Source organism: Scyliorhinus torazame, chromosome 19 (genome assembly GCF_047496885.1).
Source record: "Scyliorhinus torazame isolate Kashiwa2021f chromosome 19, sScyTor2.1, whole genome shotgun sequence".
NCBI classification, from domain to species: domain Eukaryota; kingdom Metazoa; phylum Chordata; class Chondrichthyes; order Carcharhiniformes; family Scyliorhinidae; genus Scyliorhinus; species Scyliorhinus torazame.
In genome coordinates this window covers 38,862,752-38,881,968 of record NC_092725.1, presented here as the reverse complement: position 1 = coordinate 38,881,968, position 19,217 = coordinate 38,862,752, and the positions used below count along the sequence as shown (strand labels likewise).

At 49.1% G+C, this 19,217-nt stretch overlaps 1 protein-coding gene across 2 annotated transcripts in view; it reads right to left on the bottom strand.

Moving 5' to 3' along the window:
• kdm5a (lysine demethylase 5A) overlaps positions 1–19,217 on the bottom strand; it is a 408,944-nt gene that overhangs the window by 275,291 nt on the left and 114,436 nt on the right. For both annotated transcript variants that reach the window (XM_072484202.1, XM_072484201.1), the window contains exon 7: positions 14,643–14,752. In XM_072484202.1, coding sequence (XP_072340303.1) covers positions 14,643–14,752 — 110 coding nt within the window. The remainder of the gene's footprint in view (positions 1–14,642; positions 14,753–19,217) is intronic.

The window sequence follows — 19,217 nt, the reverse complement described above, 5'->3', positions numbered from 1 at the left end:
GCTCACAATATTCCAAATGGTGTCTGACCAGAGCCTTATACAGCCTCAGAAGTACATCCCTGCTCTTGTGTTCTAGCCCTCTCGACATGAATGCTGACATTGCATTTGCCTTCCTAACCGTTGCACGTTAACCTTAAGAGAATCTTGAACTAGGACACCCAAGTCCCTTTGTGCTTTTGATTTCCCATTGAGAAAATAGTCTATGCCTACATTTCTCCTTCCAAAGTGCATAACCTCACACTTTTCCACATTGTATCCCATCTGCCGCTTCTTTGCCCACTCTCCTAGCCTGTCCAAGACCTTCTACAACCTCCCTGCTTCCTCAATACTACCTGTCCCTCTGCATATCTTTGTGTCATCTGCAAACTCGCAAAAGTACCCACAGTTCCACATTGCTGTGGATTTGTAGTCACATGTAGGCCGGACCAGGTAAGGATGGCAGATTTCCAGGGACATTAGTGAACCAGATATGTTTTTATGACAATCAAAATAGTTTCACGGTTATCAATCGATTTACATTATGGGGATATCAGAGAGGAAATAAATTCTGAAGTGTTGTGAGCAGTTAGGTGAAATAATGGATATGGGGAAAATGTTAGATCTCAAAACACTTTGAGGGCTAACAAACATGGTAGATAGAGAAATGCAGACGGTGTTGTGCACATCAATTGGCAGAATGTCTTTGACAAGGTACCATATGGGACATTTTATCAAAGATGATGAAGTAGTACAGATTTCTGGAGAAATTACAAACCAGTCAGATGGCAGCAGAGTAACAATTATTGCCCCTCTCCACATCATCCTCCAGAATGTCTGCTCAATTATAAACAAGTCCCTTTCTAACCATGAACTTATTGCAAATGACTGCATTGTCATGTTGGCTTTCATCTGGGAATCTGGCTCACAGTTAATGATACTATCCCGTTTATTAAACCCTCCCCTCTAGGTTACCTTCTAACACCAGCCTCACAGGGAGTGCTGTAGTGGAAGTGTGACTCTTATAATCAAATCACATTTTGTCTCTCAACTCCTCGAGCACCCTCTCCTCTTTACAGTGTGCCACTCGTCTCAGCTCTCTCAAACTTTCCCCAAAATGCAATAAAATCCCATAATGCAGTAAATGAACAGTTGGATAATAATGATCTCATTGGGCATAGTCAACATGGATTTATGAATGGGAAACCATATTTGAGTCATCTGATGGGAGCGTTTTGAGGATATTATTTATAGATTTGATGGACGTAGTATACTTGAGATTTTCAAAAGACTTTTGATAAAATTGTTTAGTTAGCAAAATGAAAGCACATGGTATTGGGACAAGAGGGAAAAACCTGCTTGACGTCACCCTCACCAACCTTCCTGGCACAGGTGCATTTGTCCATGACAGTGTTAGTAGGAGTAACCACCGCACAGTTTCTGTGGAGACAAAGTCCCATCTTCACATTGAGAATACCCTCCATCACGTTGAGAGGCTCAATCACCGTGCTAAATTGGATAGACTTCAAACAGATCGAGTAACTCAAGATTGATCATCCATGATGCGCTGTGGGCAGCAGCAGAATTGTACTCGACAAGAATCTGTAATCTGGTATATGAACCACTCTACCATTACCACCAAGCCAGAGGATCAGCCCCGGTTCAATGAAGAGTGGAGATCATGCCAGGAGCAACACCAGACATACCAAAAAATTAGGTGTCGACCTGGTGAAGCTACAACATTGGATGACTTGCGTGCCAAACAGAAGCAGCAAGTAATAAACAGAGCTACGTTCATAGCCCTGCCACATTAAACTGTGATGGACAATTAAACAACTCACTGGAGGAGGAGGTTCCGCAAATATCCCCATCCTCAATGGTGCAGCACACCAGTGTAAAAGGTAAGGCTGAAGCATCAACAATCTTCAGCCAGAAGTGCTGGGTGGATAATCCATCTCGGCCAATTCCAGAGGTCACCAGCATGACTGATGTTAGCATTGAGCCAAATGTCACCCTATCAACAAGCAGCAGTTCAAGAAGACAGATCACCACCACTTTCTTAACAGAAACTCGGGATGAGAAAAAAATGCTGGTCTAGCCAGCAAAACCCAAATCACATCAATGATTTTTTTTAAAAATATCATTGCTTCATAATGTTTTGCCACAGTTTATGGCCCAGGTGCATCCGATCCATACTCCGGAGATGAGGCATTCTAATATTGTTCAGAAATCCAGACAACTCTATAATTCAGAAAATTCCAGAAACCAGAATGGTCTTGACCCCAGGCCTGGAACAGGAGAGGTTACAGTGTAGCTCGTCTGTGTCAACGTAAAGCTCATCCATTCTCTCAATTTCTTTCTTTATCACTCTAAAATTTGGTGGCATCATCTTTTTGGTAAAAATAGATGCAAACTAGTCATTTAGAACGTTAGTCAAGTCCTGTGCCTGCATGTGGCGATCGACTTTTAGATCCTGAAGATCTAAACTCCCCCTCCCATCTTCTATTGTCCTTTTACAATTACTATGCCTGCAGATGATTGCTGGATTCACTTTCATATCAGTGGTCAGCCTCTTCTCATACTTTCTCTTACCCGAATATCCATTTCCACCTCTGCCACTCCCCCCACCCCCTTTAACTTGGTACATTCTGCTTGGATCACGCTTGTATTATCAACTTGACATGCGTCACATTACGTTTTCTCTGCTTCACCTTACTCTCTCATTGTCCAGGGAGCTCTAGTTTTGGCTGCTCATGGGAATGTACCTCGACTGTACCTCCTATTTAAAGGCAGTCCATCCTGCAATTACAATTTTAAGAAAAGGAAAAGGACAGCACAAGAATAGGCCCTCCCAAGTCTGTGCTGATCATAATGCCCGAACTAAAAAAATTAACCTTCTGCCCTTACTCGGTCCATATCCTTCTATTTTCTCCCTATTCATGTACCCATCCAGATGCCTCTTAAATGTTGCTAATGTGCCTGCTTCGACCATATCCTGACAGCGCTTTGCAGGCACCCACTACTCTCAAAGAACAAAGAACAAAGAACAAAGAAATGTACAGCACAGGAACAGGCCCTTCGGCCCTCCAAGCCCGCGCCGACCATACTGCCCGACTAAACTACAATCTTCTACACTTCCTGGGTCCGTATCCTTCTATTCCCATCCTATTCATATATTTGTCAAGATGCCCCTTAAATGTCCCTATCGTCCCTGCTTCCACTACCTCCTCCGGTAGCGAGTTCCAGGCACCCACTACCCTCTGCGTAAAAAACTTGCCTCGTACATCTACTCTAAACCTTGCCCCTCTCACCTTAAACCTATGCCCCCTAGTAATTGACCCCTCTACCCTGGGGAAAAGCCTCTGACTATCCACTCTGTCTATGCCCCTCATAATTTTGTAGACCTCTATCAGGTCGCCCCTCAACCTCCTTCGTTCCAGAGAGAACAAACCGAGTTTATTCAATCGCTCCTCATAGCTTATGCCCTCCATACCAGGCAACATTCTGGTAAATCTCTTCTGCACCCTCTCTAAAGCCTCCACATCCTTCTGGTAGTGTGGCGACCAGAATTGAACACTATACTCCAAGTGTGGCCTAACTAAGGTTCTATACAGCTGCAACATGACTTGCCAATTCTTATACTCAATGCCCCGTCCAATGAAGGCAAGCATGCCGTATGCCTTCTTGACTACCTTCTCCACCTGTGTTGCCCCTTTCAATGACCTGTGGACCTGTACTCCTAGATCTCTTTGACTTTCAATACTCTTGAGGGTTCTACCATTCACTGTATATTCCCTACCTGCATTAGCCCTTCCAAAATGCATTACCTCACATTTGTCCGGATTAAACTCCATCTGCCATCTCTCCGCCCAAGTCTCCAGACAACCTAAATCCTGCTGTATCCTCAGACAGTCCTCATCGCTATCCGCAATGCCAAACGTACCCCACACATCTCGCTTAAACTTTTCCCTTCTCACTTGAACCTGTACCCCTTGTAACTGACACTTCCACTTGGAAAAAGCCTCTGACTATGCCTCTCATACTTTTGCAGACCTCTATCAGGTCTCCTCTCAGCCTCCGTCTTTCCAGTGAAAACAATCCTAGTTTATTCAACCTCTCCTCATAGCCAACACCCTCGAGACCAAGCAACATCCTGGTGAACCTTCTTTGCACTCTATCCAAAGCTTCCACATTCTTCGGATAATGTGGCACGCAATATTCTAAATGCGGCCGAACCAAGGTTTTATATAGCTGCAACATGATGTCCCAATTCCTGTGTTCAATGTCCTGGCTGATGAAGGCAAGCATGCCATATGCCTTCTTAATCACCATGGCCACCTGTGTTGTCACTTTTCGGGAACTGTGGACCACACCCAGATCCCTCTGTATGTTAATGTTCCTAAGGGTTCTGCCATTTACAGTATAAATCATACCTAGATTTGATCCTCCAAAATGCATCACCTCACATTTGTCCGGATTGAACTCCATCTGCCATTTCCGTGATCAAGTCTCCAATCTTTCTATATCCTGTTATATCCTCTGACAATCCTCGGCACTTTCAGCAACTCTGCCAATCTCCGTGTCGTCCACAAAGTTACTAATCAGACCACCCACATTTTCCTCCAGATCATTTAGAAATACTACAAACAATAGAGGTCCCAGCACTGATCCCTGCAGAACACCACACTATAGATCTCCATTCTGAAAAACACCTTAGCACTGCTGCTCTCTGTCTTCTGTAACCAAGATGCGGAGATGCCGGCGTTGGACATTAAGAAGTCTTACAACACCAGATTAAAGTCCAACAGGTGTGTTTCAAACACTTCGGAGCACTGCTCCTTCCTCGGGTGAATGAAGAGGTAGGCTCCAGAAACATTTATATAGACAAAGTCAAAGATGCAAGACGATACTTTGAATGCGAGTCTTTGCAGGTAATTAAGTCTTTACAGAGCCAGAGATAGGGGTAACCCCGGGTTAAAGAGGTGCGAATTGTCTCAAGCCAGGACAATTGGTAGGATTTTGCAAGCCCAGGCCAGATGGTGTGGGGTGAATATAATGCAACATGAATCCAAGGTCCCGGTTGAGGCCGTACTCATGTGTGCGGAACTTGGTTATAAGTTTCTGCTCGGCAATTCTGCGTTGTCGCGCGTCCTGAAGGCCACCTTGGAGAACGCTTACCCGAAGATCAGAGGCTGAATACCTGGTGTTGTAAGACTTCTTACTGTGCTCACCCCAGTCCAACGCCGGCATCTCCACATCATGGCTACCATTGACACCTCAAAATAGAGAGGTTTTCCATTTTCAATGCCTGGCTCAAAGTGGAGAGGATCTCCAAGAAGGTTGCGCACATAGACACTGACATTAAGAAACACTTAATCATTCGAGGGCATTCAGCCTCTGATCTAAATATTTTGTCTGTATAAATGTTTCTGGAACCTACCTCTTCATTCACCTAAGGAAGGAGCAGTGCTCCGAAAGCTAGTGACTTGAAACAAACCTGTTGGACTATAACCTGGTGTTGTCAGACTTCTTACTGTTCTATAACAAAGCCAGTTCTGTATCCATCACGCTACCCCACCCAGAATCCCAGGTGATTTTAGTTCTTGTACCAGTCTGCCAAGCGGTACCTTGTCAAATGCCTTACGAAAGTCCATATAAATTACATTCACAGCCCTTCTCTCATCAGTTTTCTTTGTCACCTCTTCAAAAAACTCAAATCAAGTTGGTGAGACATGACCTTCCCTGTACAAAACCATGGTGCCGGTCACTAACTAGTCCATTTTCCTCCAAGTGTGCACATATCCTGTCCCTCAGTATCTTTTCCAAAAGCTTCCCCACCACTGATGTTAAGAGGAGACTTAATAGAGGCATACAAAATGATCAGGGGGTTAGATAGGGTGGACATTGAGAGCCTTCTCCCGCGGATAGAAATGGCTGGCACGAGGGGACATAGCTTTAAACTGAGGGGTAATAGATATAGGACAGAGGTCAGAGGTAGGTTCTTTACGCAAAGAGTAGTGAGGCTGTGGAATGACCTACCTGCAACAGTAGTGAACTCGCCAACATTGAAGGCATTTAAAAGTTTATTGGATAAACATATGGATGATAATGGCATAGTGTAGGTGTGGTAGTATGTATTAGGGGTCATGTGGGACTGGAAGCCCTAATGTCATTGGCTGACAGATCCCGGGTCCTGGTTGGCCGTTGACCTCTAGCTCCACCCTGAAGGCGGAGTATAAGAAGCCGGAGTCCTCCCCCGCAGGCCATTCTACTATCGAGCTGCGGGGGAACAGGCACGCTTAATAAAGCCTCATCGACTTCACTCTATTCGTCTCACGGAGTCTTTGTGCGCTACAATTTATTAAGCGTGCCTAAAAAGGACTATGGAGCTCAGGATCATCCCGGAATGCCTGAGGATCAGACCCCACGCAGGGAACGCGGCAGCAGCCTTCAAGCACTGGCAGACGTGTTTCGAGGCCTACCTCAGAACGGCCACCGGCCGGGTCACAGAAGACCAAAAACTACAGGTCCTGCACTCGAGGGTAAGCACGGAGATTTTCTCCCTCATCGAAGACTCGGAGGATTTCCAGACAGCGTTCGCAGCACTGAAAAGTCTCCATGTCCGCCCAGTTAACCAAATCTACGCTCGCTACCAGCTCGCGACGAGACGGCAAGGTCCCGGAGAATTGATGGACGAATTCTACGCCGCGCTGCTGATTTTGGGACAAGCCTGCAGCTGCCCTTCGGTGAACGCAAATGAACACACGGACATGTTAATGCGCAATGCTTTTGTGGCAGGTATGAATTCCTCCCAAATCCACCAAAGACTTCTAGAAAGAGAGTCGCTAGGACTCTCAGAGGCCCGGGCCCTAGCAGCCTCCCTAGACGTGGCCGCGCATAATACCTGCGCCTACGGCCCCGACCGCGCGGCAGCCCATTGGGCTCCGTACGTACCCGTCGCGACAAACCCCCCCCCCGCCCCCCGACACCCCACAGGCTTGCGCGGTCCAAACGCCAAGTCGCACCAGGGGCGCCCGCTGCTATTTCTGCGGCCAGGCGAAACACCCCCGACAGCACTGCCCGGCCCGCGCAGCAATCTGCAAGAGCTGCGGGAAAAAGGGCCATTTCGCGGTTGTGTGCCGGTCCCACGAGGTCGCCGCTGTCACGGGAGAACAGGGAGCCCTGCAAGCCGTTTACGCTCCCCAACCCCCCCAGCGCACCATGTACCACCCGCAGGCGCAGCCGCTCTGGGTCCCGACCACCGCGGTCCCGGGAGAACAGGGAGCCCTGCACGCCGCTTACGCTCCCCAACCCCCCCCCCCCCCACCCCATGTATGACCCCGCCGGCGCTACCACTTTTGGTCCCGACCACCGCTCTCCACGGAGAAGAGGGAGTTCTGCACGTCTCTAACGCCCCCCTAACCCCCCCCCCGCGCCACGTCTGACCCGCCGGCGCTACCAACTTGGGTCCCGACCACCGCTATCCCCAGAGATGAGGGAGCCCCGCGCGGTCCTAACGCTCCCCAACCCCCCCAGCGCCCCATGTGCGACCCGCAGACGCCGCCATTTTGGGTCCCAGCCACCACGAGGGGAGGAAGGGCGCCCCAACCACCCCAGACCTGTACGACGCGTGGGGGCGGCCATTTTGTCCACCCCCGCCGCCATCTTGTGAGCCCCCAGCCATGTGCGATGTATGAGGGCGGCCATTTTGTTCATCCCCGCCGCCATCTTGGACGGCAACAACGGACCCCACTCCACTACTACAACCACGTCTCGCTTCAATTACGCTCGATCAAGCTCGGCCCCGGACACTCCAGACGACGACGACAACGGTGCTAATAAACGGCCACGAGACACCATGCCTAGTCGACTCCGGGAGCACGGAGAGCTTTATCCACCCCGACACGGTAAGACGCTGTTCCTTGACCACCTATCCCAGCGCACAAAAGATTTCCCTAGCTGCAGGATCCCACTCCGTACAGATCCAAGGTTTCTGCATAGTTACCCCAACGGTGCAGGGGAGGGAGTTCAAAAACTACACGTCCTTCCCCAACTCTGCGCCCCCACTTTACTGGGATTAGATTTCCAGTGCAATCTACAGAGCCTTACGTTCAAATTCGGCGGCCCAATGCCCCCACTCACTATCTGCGGCCTCACAACCCTCAAGGTGCAACCCCCATCCTTGTTTGCGAACCTCACCCCGGATTGCAAACCCGTCGCCACTAGGAGCAGCGCCCAGGACCGGACCTTCATTCGGTCCGAAGTCCAGCAGCTACTAAAAGAAGGCATAATCCAGGCCAGCAATAGTCCCTGGAGAGCACAGGTGGTAGTAGTGAAGACAGGGGAGAAACAAAGGATGGTCATAGACTATAGCCAGACCATCAACAGGTACACACAACTAGACGCGTACCCTCTCCCCCGCATATCCGACATGGTCAATCGGATTGCCCAATATAAAGTCTTCTCCACCGTGGACCTCAAGTCCGCCTACCATCAGCTCCCCATCCGCCCAAGTGACCGCAAGTACACAGCCTTCGAGGCAGACGGGCGATTATACCATTTCCTAAGGGTCCCATTTGGCGTCACAAACGGGGTCTCGGTCTTCCAACGGGAGATGGACCGAATGGTTGATCAACATGGGTTGCAGGCCACGTTCCCGTATCTCGACAATGTAACCACCTGCGGCCACAATCAGCAGGACCACGACGCCAACCTCCAAAAATTCCTCCAGATCGCCAAAGCCTTGAACCTCACGTACAACGAGGACATGTGCGTTTTTAGCACCAACCGGCTAGCCATTCTGGGCTACATAGTGCGCAATGGGATAATAGGCCCCGACCCCGAACGTATGCGCGCCCTCATGGAATTTCCCCTCCCGCACTGCTCAAAAGCCCTGAAACGCTGCCTGGGTTTTTTTTCATACTACGCCCAGTGGGTCCCCCAGTACGCAGACAAGGCCCGCCCCCTAATACAGACCACGACCTTCCCTCTGTCGACAGAGGCTTGCCAGGCCTTCAGCCGCATCAAAGCGGATATCGCAAAGGCCACGATGCGCGCCATCGACGAGTCCCTCCCCTTCCAGGTCGAGAGCGACGCCTCCGACGTAGCTCTAGCGGCCACCCTTAACCAAGCGGGCAGACCCGTGGCCTTTTTCTCTCGAACCCTCCACGCTTCAGAAATCCGCCACTCCTCAGTGGAAAAGGAAGCCCAAGCCATAGTGGAAGCTGTGCGACATTGGAGGCATTACCTGGCCGGCAGGAGATTCACTCTCCTCACCGACCAACGGTCGGTAGCCTTCATGTTCGATAACGCACAGCGGGGCAAAATCAAAAACGACAAGATCTTAAGGTGGAGGATCGAGCTCTCCACCTTCAACTACGAGATTTTGTATCGTCCCGGAAAGCTGAACGAGCCGTCCGATGCCCTATCCCGCGGCACATGTGCCAACGCACAAATTAACCGCCTCCAAACCCTCCACGAGGACCTCTGCCACCCGGGGGTCACTCGGTTTTTCCACTTTATCAAGTCGCGCAATCTCCCATACACTTTAGAGGAGGTCCGTACAGTCACAAGGGACTGCCACATCTGCGCGGAATGCAAACCGCATTTTTTCAGGCCGGATGGTGCGCACCTGATTAAAGCTTCCCGCCCCTTTGAACGCCTTAGTCTCAATTTCAGAGGGCCCCTCCCCTCCACCGACCGCAACACATACTTTCTTAATGTGGTGGACGAATACTCCCGCTTCCCATTCGCCATTCCCTGCTCTGACATGACCGCGGCCACAGTCATTAAAGCCCTGATCACCATCTTCACACTGTTCGGTTGCCCCGCATACGTCCACAGCGACAGGGGGTCCTCTTTCATGAGTGACGAGCTGCGCCAGTTCCTGCTCAGCAAGGGCATAGCCTCAAGCAGGACGACCAGCTACAACGCCCGGGGGAACGGGCAAGTAGAGAGGGAGAACGGCACGGTCTGGAAGACCGTCCTACTGGCCCTACGGTCCAGGGACCTCCCAGTTTCACGGTGGCAGGAGGTCCTCCCGGACGCTCTCCACTCCATCCGGTCGCTATTATGTACGAGCACTAATCAAACGCCCCATGAGCGTCTCCTTGTCTTCCCTAGGAGGTCCTCCTCTGGAACGTCGCTGCCGACCTGGCTGGCGGCCCCAGGACCCATCTTGCTCCGAAAGCATGTGCGGGCACACAAGGCGGACCCGTTGGTCGAAAGGGTTCACCTCCTCCATGCGAACCCGCAGTACGCTTATGTGGAGTACCCCGACGGCCGACAGGACACGGTCTCCCTGCGGGATCTGGTGCCCGCCGGCAACACACACACCCCCCCCGACACCATTCACCCAACCCCCCCCCTTCCTGCCACCGCCGCACCCCGCGACCGCCCCCTTCCCAGGAGGATCGGTTCCCCTCCCCTCAGGCCCGACCAAGAATAAAGCCCAAGCTGAAACCGTAAGGCTCCCGGAGACGACAACACCGGTACAAGCACCACCACCACCACCGGGGCCGAGGCGATCGACACGGACGACCAGACCGCCCGACCGACTCGTGGCGTCGATCTAAATCAATATATGGACTTTTCACAAGAACATTTTGTTTTTCTCCCGATACCTTCTGTAAACAGTTGAAACACGACAAAATTGTACATACTGTATTGCCATGTGAATATTTTCCTCCCAGGACCAGCCCTGTAAACCCTTACCACCATGCGAAGCATCACCCCGCCGGGTTCATTTTGACAAGGGGTGAATGTGGTAGTATGTATTAGGGGTCATGTGGGACTGGAAGCCCTAATGTCATTGGCTGACAGATCCCAGGTCCTGGTTGGCCGTTGACCTCTAGCTCCGCCCTGAAGGCAGAGTATAAGAAGCCGGAGTCCTCCCCCGCAGGCCATTCTACTATCGAGCTGCGGGGGAACAGACACGCTTAATAAAGCCTCATCGACTTCACTCTATTCATCTCACGGAGTCTTTGTGCGCTACAGTAGGTTAGATGGCTTTTGTTTCAGTGCAACTTTGTGGGCCGAAGGGCCTGTACTGCGCTGTATCGTTCTATGTTCTATGATGTCAGGCTCACAGGCCTATAATTTCCTGGATTATCCCCGCTTCCTTTCTTAAACAAGGGAATAACATTGGCTATTTTCTAGTCCTCTGGAACTTCGCCTGTGCTCGAAGAGAATCTGAAGATATCGGTTAAGGCCCCAGCTATTTCTTCCCATGCCTCCTGCAGTAACCTGGGACAGAACCCATTTGGCCCCAGGGATTTGTCTACCTTAATGCAATTTAGGATTCTTTGATATCCTGATGTTCTCAAGAGCGTTCACACACCTATCCCTGACCTCGACATCTGTCCTTCTCCTTGGTGAATACCGATACAATGTACTCATTAAGGATTTCACCCATTTCCTGTGGTTCCACTCATAACTTCCATTGACATGACCGCGGCCACAGTCATTAAAGCCCTGAACGCCATCTTCACACTGTTCGGTTGCCCCGCATACGTCCACAGCGACAGGGGGTCCTCTTTCATGAGTGACGAGCTGCGCCAGTTCCTGCTCAGCAAGGGCATAGCCTCAAGCAGGACGACCAGCTACAACGCCCGGGGGAACGGGCAAGTAGAGAGGGAGAACGGCACGGTCTGGTTCCACTCATAACTTCCATTGTCCTTAAGTGGGCCTCCTCTTTCTCTTGCTACCCTCTTGCTCCTAATATATGCATATAAAGCCTTGGGATTGTCCTTGACCATATTTGCTGAAGACATTTCATGGCCCCTTTTAGCCCTCCTAATTCCACGTTTAACAAGTAGTTCCTTCCTACTTTCACTGTGCTCCTCAAGAGCGTCAGTTTTTAGATGCCTAGACCTATCGCATGCTTCCTTTTACCTTTTGACTAAGCTTACAATTTCCCTCGTCATCCATGGCTCCCGAATCCTTGTCATCCATGGTTCCCGAATCCTGCAATTTTGATCCTTCATTTTTGCAGGAACATACCTGTCCTGCACTTCAATCAACTGGCCTTTGATAACCTCCCATGTCAGACGTGGATTTGCCCTCAGATTCACTTTCCCAGTTTCTGTCTAATTTGGATGTAAATGGCCCTTGCCCAATTAAGCACCCTCACCCGTGGACCACTCTTGTCCTTATCCAATGACAACCTGAAACCTTATGGAATTATGGTCGCTCAGCTGTTCAATTTTTGATTCCAGTTTACCTGGAGAAGATCCATTCTCAACTCAGCGAAGTTGGTCCTCCTGTCCCTCTTAAGTATATTTTTACTCCAAAAATAATAATCTTTATTAATGTTACAAGTAGGCTTACATTAACACTGCAATGAAGTTACTGTGAAAATCCATTAGTCGCCACACTCCGGTGCCTGTTCGGGTACACAGAGGGAGAATTCAGATTGTCCAATTCACCCAACAAGCATGTCTTTCGGGACGTGTGGGAGGAAACCAGAGCACCCGGAGGAAACCCACGCAGTCACGGGGAGAATGTGCAGACACCGCACAGACAATGTCCCAAGCGGGAATCAAACTCGGGTCCCTGGCGCTGTGAAGCAACAGTGGCAACTGTGGCAAATCAATCCTTGCCCGCTTTCATAGATAACTTATGACATTGTTCCTTGAATGTTCCCCTGCTGACATTTGATCCACCTCATTCCACCAACTAGATTGTTCTTCACTGCGACAGTAATTTCTAGAATTATAGAATCTTTACAGTGCAGGAGGCCACTCGGCCCATCGAGCCTGCATCAACAAAATTCTCCAAACACACATCAAACTCTTTCCCTCTCTGTCCTCCATATTATTCGTATCCCAGTCTACATTAGGATAAGTGAAATGTCCCTTAGTTCTTGCACCTCTCTGTAATCTCCCTGCATCATGAAAGGAAATAGAGCATTTGAATCATAAAAGTTCGAAGAGATGAGAGTGACTGCTCCTTTTTCATTAGCATCTCAATAAGTATTCAGAAAAGATTGAAGATGGAGAACTGAACTTATTAGTGATGGACAGCATGATTTTGTGAAGGGGAGGTAATGCCTCACTAATTTGATCAAGTTTTTCGAGGAAGTGACAAAGATGACAGATGAGGGAAAGACAGTAGATGCTGTATACATGGATTTCAGTGAAGCCTTTGACAAGGTACCACATGGGATCAGAGGAGATCTGGCAAGTTGGATACAGAACTGGCTTGGGCAGAGGAGACAGAGGGTAGCAGTAGAAGGGAGTTTTTCTGAATGGAAGGCTGTGACCAGCGGCATTCCACAGGGATCAGTTCTAAGGACTTTGTTGTTCGTGATGGATATAATTGATTTGGAAGAAAATGTAGCTGGTCTGATTCGTAAGTTCGCAGACAAAACAAAAATTGCTGGAGCTGCAGATAGTGAAGAGGATTGTCAGAGGATACAGCAGGATATAAACTGGTTGGAGTCTTGGGCGGAGAAATGGCAGATGGAGTTTAATCCGGACGAGTGTGAGGTAATGCACTTTGGAAGGTCCAATGCATGTAGGAATTACACACTAAATGGTAGAACTCTTGCGAGTACTGACAGGCAGAGAGATCTGGGTGTGCATGTCCACCGATCACTGAAAGTGGCAATGCATATGGATAAGGTCATCAAGAAGACATATGGAAGGCAGCAAGGTGGCACAATGGATAGCACTGTTGCCTCACGGCGCTGAGGTCCCAGGTTCAATCCTGGCTCTGGGTCACTGTCCGTGTGGAGTTTGCACATTCTCCCAGTGTTTGCGTGGATTTTGCCCCAACAACCTAAAGATGTGCAGGCTAGGTGGATTGGCCACGTTAAATTGCCCCTTAATTGGAAATAATGAATTGGGTACTCTAAATTTTTATTTTTTATTTTTATTTTTAAAAAGGCACACGGCATGCTGGCCTTCATCGATCGGGGCATTGATGATAAAAATTGGCAAGTCATGTTGCAGCTGTACAGGACCTTAGTTAGGCCTGATTTGGAATATTGTGTACAATTCTAGTCGCCACACTATCATAAGGATGTGAATGCTTTGGAGAGGGTACAGAAGCAGCTTACTAGGATGTTGCCTGGTATGAAGGGCATGAGGTAAACTCGGTTAGATAAACTCGGTCTGTTCTCACTGGAACGACGGAGGTTGAGAGGTGACCTGACAGAGGTCTACAAGATTATGAGTGGCATGGACAGAGTGGATAGTCAGATGCTCTTTCCTAGGGTAGGACAGTCAAGTGCTAGGGGACATAGGTTTAAAGTGCGTGGGGAAACGTTTAGAACAGATGTGCGAGGCAAGTTTTTTTACACAGAGGGTGGTAAATATATGGGATGCGCTGCCTGGGGAGGTGGTGGGAGCAGGTACGATAGCGGCATTTAAGGGGCATCTAGACAAATATATGAATAGGGTGGAAATAGAAGGATACGGACTCCATAAGTGCAGACGGTTTTAGTTTAGGAAGGTGCCATGGTCGGCGCAGGCTTGAAGGGCTGACGGGCCTGCTCCTGTGCTGTATTGGTCTTTGTTCTTTGATTGCAATACAATCACAACACAAACCCGTTGACAAGAATCCAGGGAAGGAGAGGGAAGGAGAGAAGTAGAGGGAAATTAGAAACAAAAATGGTATTTATTTTATGCATTTCACCTGATGCAGCGGCCTAACTCTGAACTTACAAAGTTAACAGCCAGGGCTCCTTTCCGCTGTCTCATTTGCATGCGAGGCAATTGTATTTCTGCGTTCTTCCGGTGTCCCGTCGATCTCACAGTCACTGAAAACTCTGCATCTGAAAAGGTAAATGAACCCAACAATTGCCAACGAAAATAAATTAAATTTTAAGCAACATATGAGCAAGAGAGGGACTTCAACTATGCTACCCAAAAACCATTGCAAAGTGTACATGCATGGACCTCACACAAGGTCATAATTGTTGTGGTCTGGGCTTTGAGCTACAATACACACCATGAAGGTTCATACAGAAATAATAATAATCTTCTGACCAGAGAAGGGCGGCACATGGTTAGCACTGCTGCCTATGGCGCTGAGGACCCGGGTTCGAATACCGGCACTGGGACACTGTTTGTGTGGAGTTTGCACATTCTCCCCATGTCTGCGTGGGTTTCACTCCACAACCCAAAGTTGCGCAGTGTCGATGGATTTGCCACACTAAATTGCCCCTTAATTGGAAAAAAAATAATTGGGTCACTCTAAATTTGAATAAAAAATAATCTTCGGACCAGGGGACTGCAGAGACACAAGACAGCAAAGCGATGGGGAAACTTAACCGAGCCAACTTGTGACATGAATAAAGATTATTATTGAGCAAGGGTCTGTTTTGAATTCCATCCCAACAAAAGTGAGCCATGAATAACCATTGCAAGTTAACACACGGAACAGCACGACTTAAATTAGAAGCCATAAGGAACAGAAGAAATGGGAACAAGAGGAGATCGCAGTCCATCGAGCTTGCTCCACTATCCAATACAATCACAGCTGATCTTGGGTTTCAATTCCATTTTCCTGCCCACTTCCCATTTCCCTCAGACACCAAAAATCTGTCCATCCGTCTTCAAATATGATTCAACGATGGAGAAGCCTTCTGGGCCAGAGAATTCCACACAGTATGCTTCCACATTAAATTCTAGGTTGACATGCAACAATATTGAATATAAATGATTCCACATCTGGAGCACAAATTGCAGCCCAGCAATGTGCCATCGGAACCTCAAGCGCCACAAACACACTGAGCTCCGCGCTTTGTGAGAAACCTGCTTGCTCAATAATAATTTTGAAAGGCAACATCAAAATTATTGCTGCTGCAGCAGTAAGTGATAGAGTGAAATCAGCCACCCTCCAACAAACATTGGGTGAAGTGAAGAACAGAGAGACCCTTGCTTAACGTTCCCGCTCTGTTCCTGAAAAGTGCGACTTTAAGTGAGACAACACAAACCAAAGTAAAACCTGTCGTGACTGTGGCACATTTCCCATCAGAAAACATTCTACCCTTGAAGTTGAAATATTTTATATTGCTCAATTCCCATGTTGACAAAAAAATTTCCTAAAATAAAACACATTTAAAAAGGTGAAAGAAATATGCTGACTCTACTTCACTCCCACTCCCCAACCCTTAAGCTCGCCAACCTTCCTTGTGGCCATGTCCCTCTCTTGAACCTGTGCTGTGAGTGAGGGATCATGAGAGGAGTAGCAAAACACAGAAAGAGCAGCTTCGATCTGTAGATGTAAATGCAGAGGCAGCGCCCAGGAAGGGAGGGAGGGAGCGGTTGACGCCGATGGGGAAAGTCGGCAGTGTCTGGGAAGGGGACCAACAGAGAGAGGGATGGTGGGAAGTGACCGGGAGGAGACCAGCAGAGAGAGGGATGGTCGGTAGTGTCTGCAGAGGAGGACAGCAGAGAGGGGGAAGATCGGCAGTGTCTGGGTAGGTGACGAGCAGGGGAAGGAAGGTCGGCAGTGCCTGGGGGTAGGGGGGGGGGACTGGGCTGGGTGGAGTGTTCTTTCAGAGGGTCGGTGCAGACTCGATGGGCCAAATGGCCTCCTTCTGTGCTGTAGGGATTCTATGTTTCTCCGCTGGTTGGAGTCATACCTGGCACAAAGGAAGATGATTGTGGTGGTTGGAGGTCAATCACCTCAGCTCCAGGACATCACTGCAGGAGTTCCTCAGGATAGTGTCCTAGGCCCAACCATCTTCATCAATGACCTCCCTTCCATAAGGTCAAAAGTGGGGATGTTTGCGAATGACTGTACAATGTTCAGCACCATTCCCGACTCCTCAAATAATGAAGTAGTCCATGTCCAATTGCAGCAAGACCTGGACAATATCCAGGCTTGGGCTGACATGTGGCACGTTACATTCGTGCCACACAAATGCCACGCAATGACTATCACCTATAAGAGAGGATCTAACCATCGTCCCTTGACATTCTATGGCATTGCCATCGCTGAATGCCCCACAATCAACATCCTTGGGGTTACCATTGATCAGAAACTGAACTGGACTAGCCATATTGATACTGTGGCTACCAGGGCAGGTCAAAGGCTAGGAATCTTACGACGAATAACTCACCTCCTGACCCCCCAAAGCTTGTTCACCATCTACAAGGCACAAGTCAGGAGCGTGATAGAATACTCTCCACTTGCCTGGATGAGTGCAGCTCCAAGAACACTCAAGAAGCTCAACACCATCCAAGACAAAGCAGCCCACTTGATTGCTATCCCTTCCATAAACATTCAATCCCTCCACCACCAACGAAGTGGCAGCCGTGTGTACCATCTACAAGATGCACTGCAGTAACTCATCAGGGTTCCTTAGATAGCATCTTCCCAACCCAAGACCACTACCATCTGTAAGGACAAGAGCAGGTTCCCCTCCAGGTCAGTCACCGCCCTGACTTGGAAATATATCACCGTTCCTTTACTGTCAATGGCTCAAAATCCTGGAACTTCCTCCCTAACAGCACACTGGGTGTACCTACACCTCAAGGACTGCAGCGGTTCAAGACAACTCACCACCACCTTCTGAGGGCAACTACGGATGGACAATAAATGCTGGCCTCACCAGCAACGCCCACATCCCATAAATGAATTTTAAAAAAGAAATAAAATTACAGAGTGTAGTTATTAATTACTCAGTAGAGAAGGTGCATGGAGAGATTAGTTCAGTCCATAAGAGGGTCATTAAGAAGTCAAGTAATGGCAGGGAAGCTGTTTTTGAATCTGTTAGTGTGTGTTCTCAGACTTTGTATCTCCTGCCCAGTGGAATAGATTGGAAGAGAGAATAACGCGAGTGGGAAGGGTCTTTGATTATGCTGTCCGTTTTCCCCAGGAAGAGGGAGGTATAGACAGTCAATGGATGGGAGGCGATTTCCTAACATGGACTGGGCAGTGTTCACGACTCTAGTTACTTACCGTCTTGGGCTGAGCAGTTGCCAGACCAGGCTGTGATGCAGCCAGATAGGATGTAAGAGTCAATGTGGACATGTCGAATTTCCTTCGTTTCCCGAGGAAGTATAGGCGCTGTTGTGCTTTTTTGGGTCGTAGCATCAGGACAGATTTTTGGTGATGTGCACACCTAGGAATTTGAAGCTGTCAACCATCTTCACCTCGGCACCATTGATACAGACAGGGATGTCCAAGACACTCCACTTCCTGAAGTCAATGACCAGCTCCTTAGTTTTGCTGACACTGAGTGAGAGATTGTTGTCGTTACATCATGCGACTAGGTTCTCTGTCCCCGTCCTGTACTCTGACTCATCGTTGTTTGAGACCTGACGCACTACAGTCGTGTCATCAGCAAACTTGTAGATGGAGGTATAGACAGAGTTTGCCACAGTCATGTGTGCATAGGGAGTATAGCAGGGGGCTAAGTATGCAGCCTTGCAGGGCCCCAGTATTGTGGACTGCCGTGGAGGTGTTGTTGTTTATCCTTATTGGGTAGGCAGCTAACAGCGAACATCAGACGCCTGCTTAACGCGAAAATGACCCCATCTGAGGAGAGTACACCAGAGGTGAGCGTCTCCCTTGACGCGGAAAAGACCTTCGACAGAATCGAGTGGCAGTACCTCATTGAGGGACCGGAGCGGTTTGGGCTGGGAACAGGGTTCACCTGCTCAGTGAGACTCCTGTACAATGCCCCAGGGCGAGCGAATGGACCAACACCACCAGCTCTAAAGACCTCCGGCCGCATAGCGGCTCAAGGCAGGGATGTCTACTGTCCCCGCTTCTATTTGCCCTGGCAATTGAGCCGCTGGCGATTACCCTCAGAATGGTTCAAAATTGGAAGGGGATCCAAAGAGGGGACAGAGAGCACAGAGTTTAACTAAATGCAGATGGCCTGCTCCTCTGCCTCTTGGAGCTGCAAAGCAGCATGGAAGGGATCATGAAGCTCTTGGATGAGTTTGGGGCCTTCTTGAGCTACAAACCTGAGCAAGAGTGAAATCTTCCCAGTGAACTGGAAAGTGAGAGGGGCAGAGCTGATGGGACAGGTGTTCAAGCAAGCCCAAAGAAAATTCCGTTCCCTCGGGATCCACGTCACCGACGATCCACATTGCCCACGACTGGACACAGGTCCACAAATGGAACCTGACCCGTCTGGCGGAGGAAGTAAAAAAGGACCTGCTGAGGTGGCACACACTCCCACTCTCTGCAACGGGGAGGGTGCAGACGGTCAAGGTGAATGTGCTGCCCAGGTTCCTTTTGCTGTTCAGATCTACTTCTTTAACACATTTGACAAATTG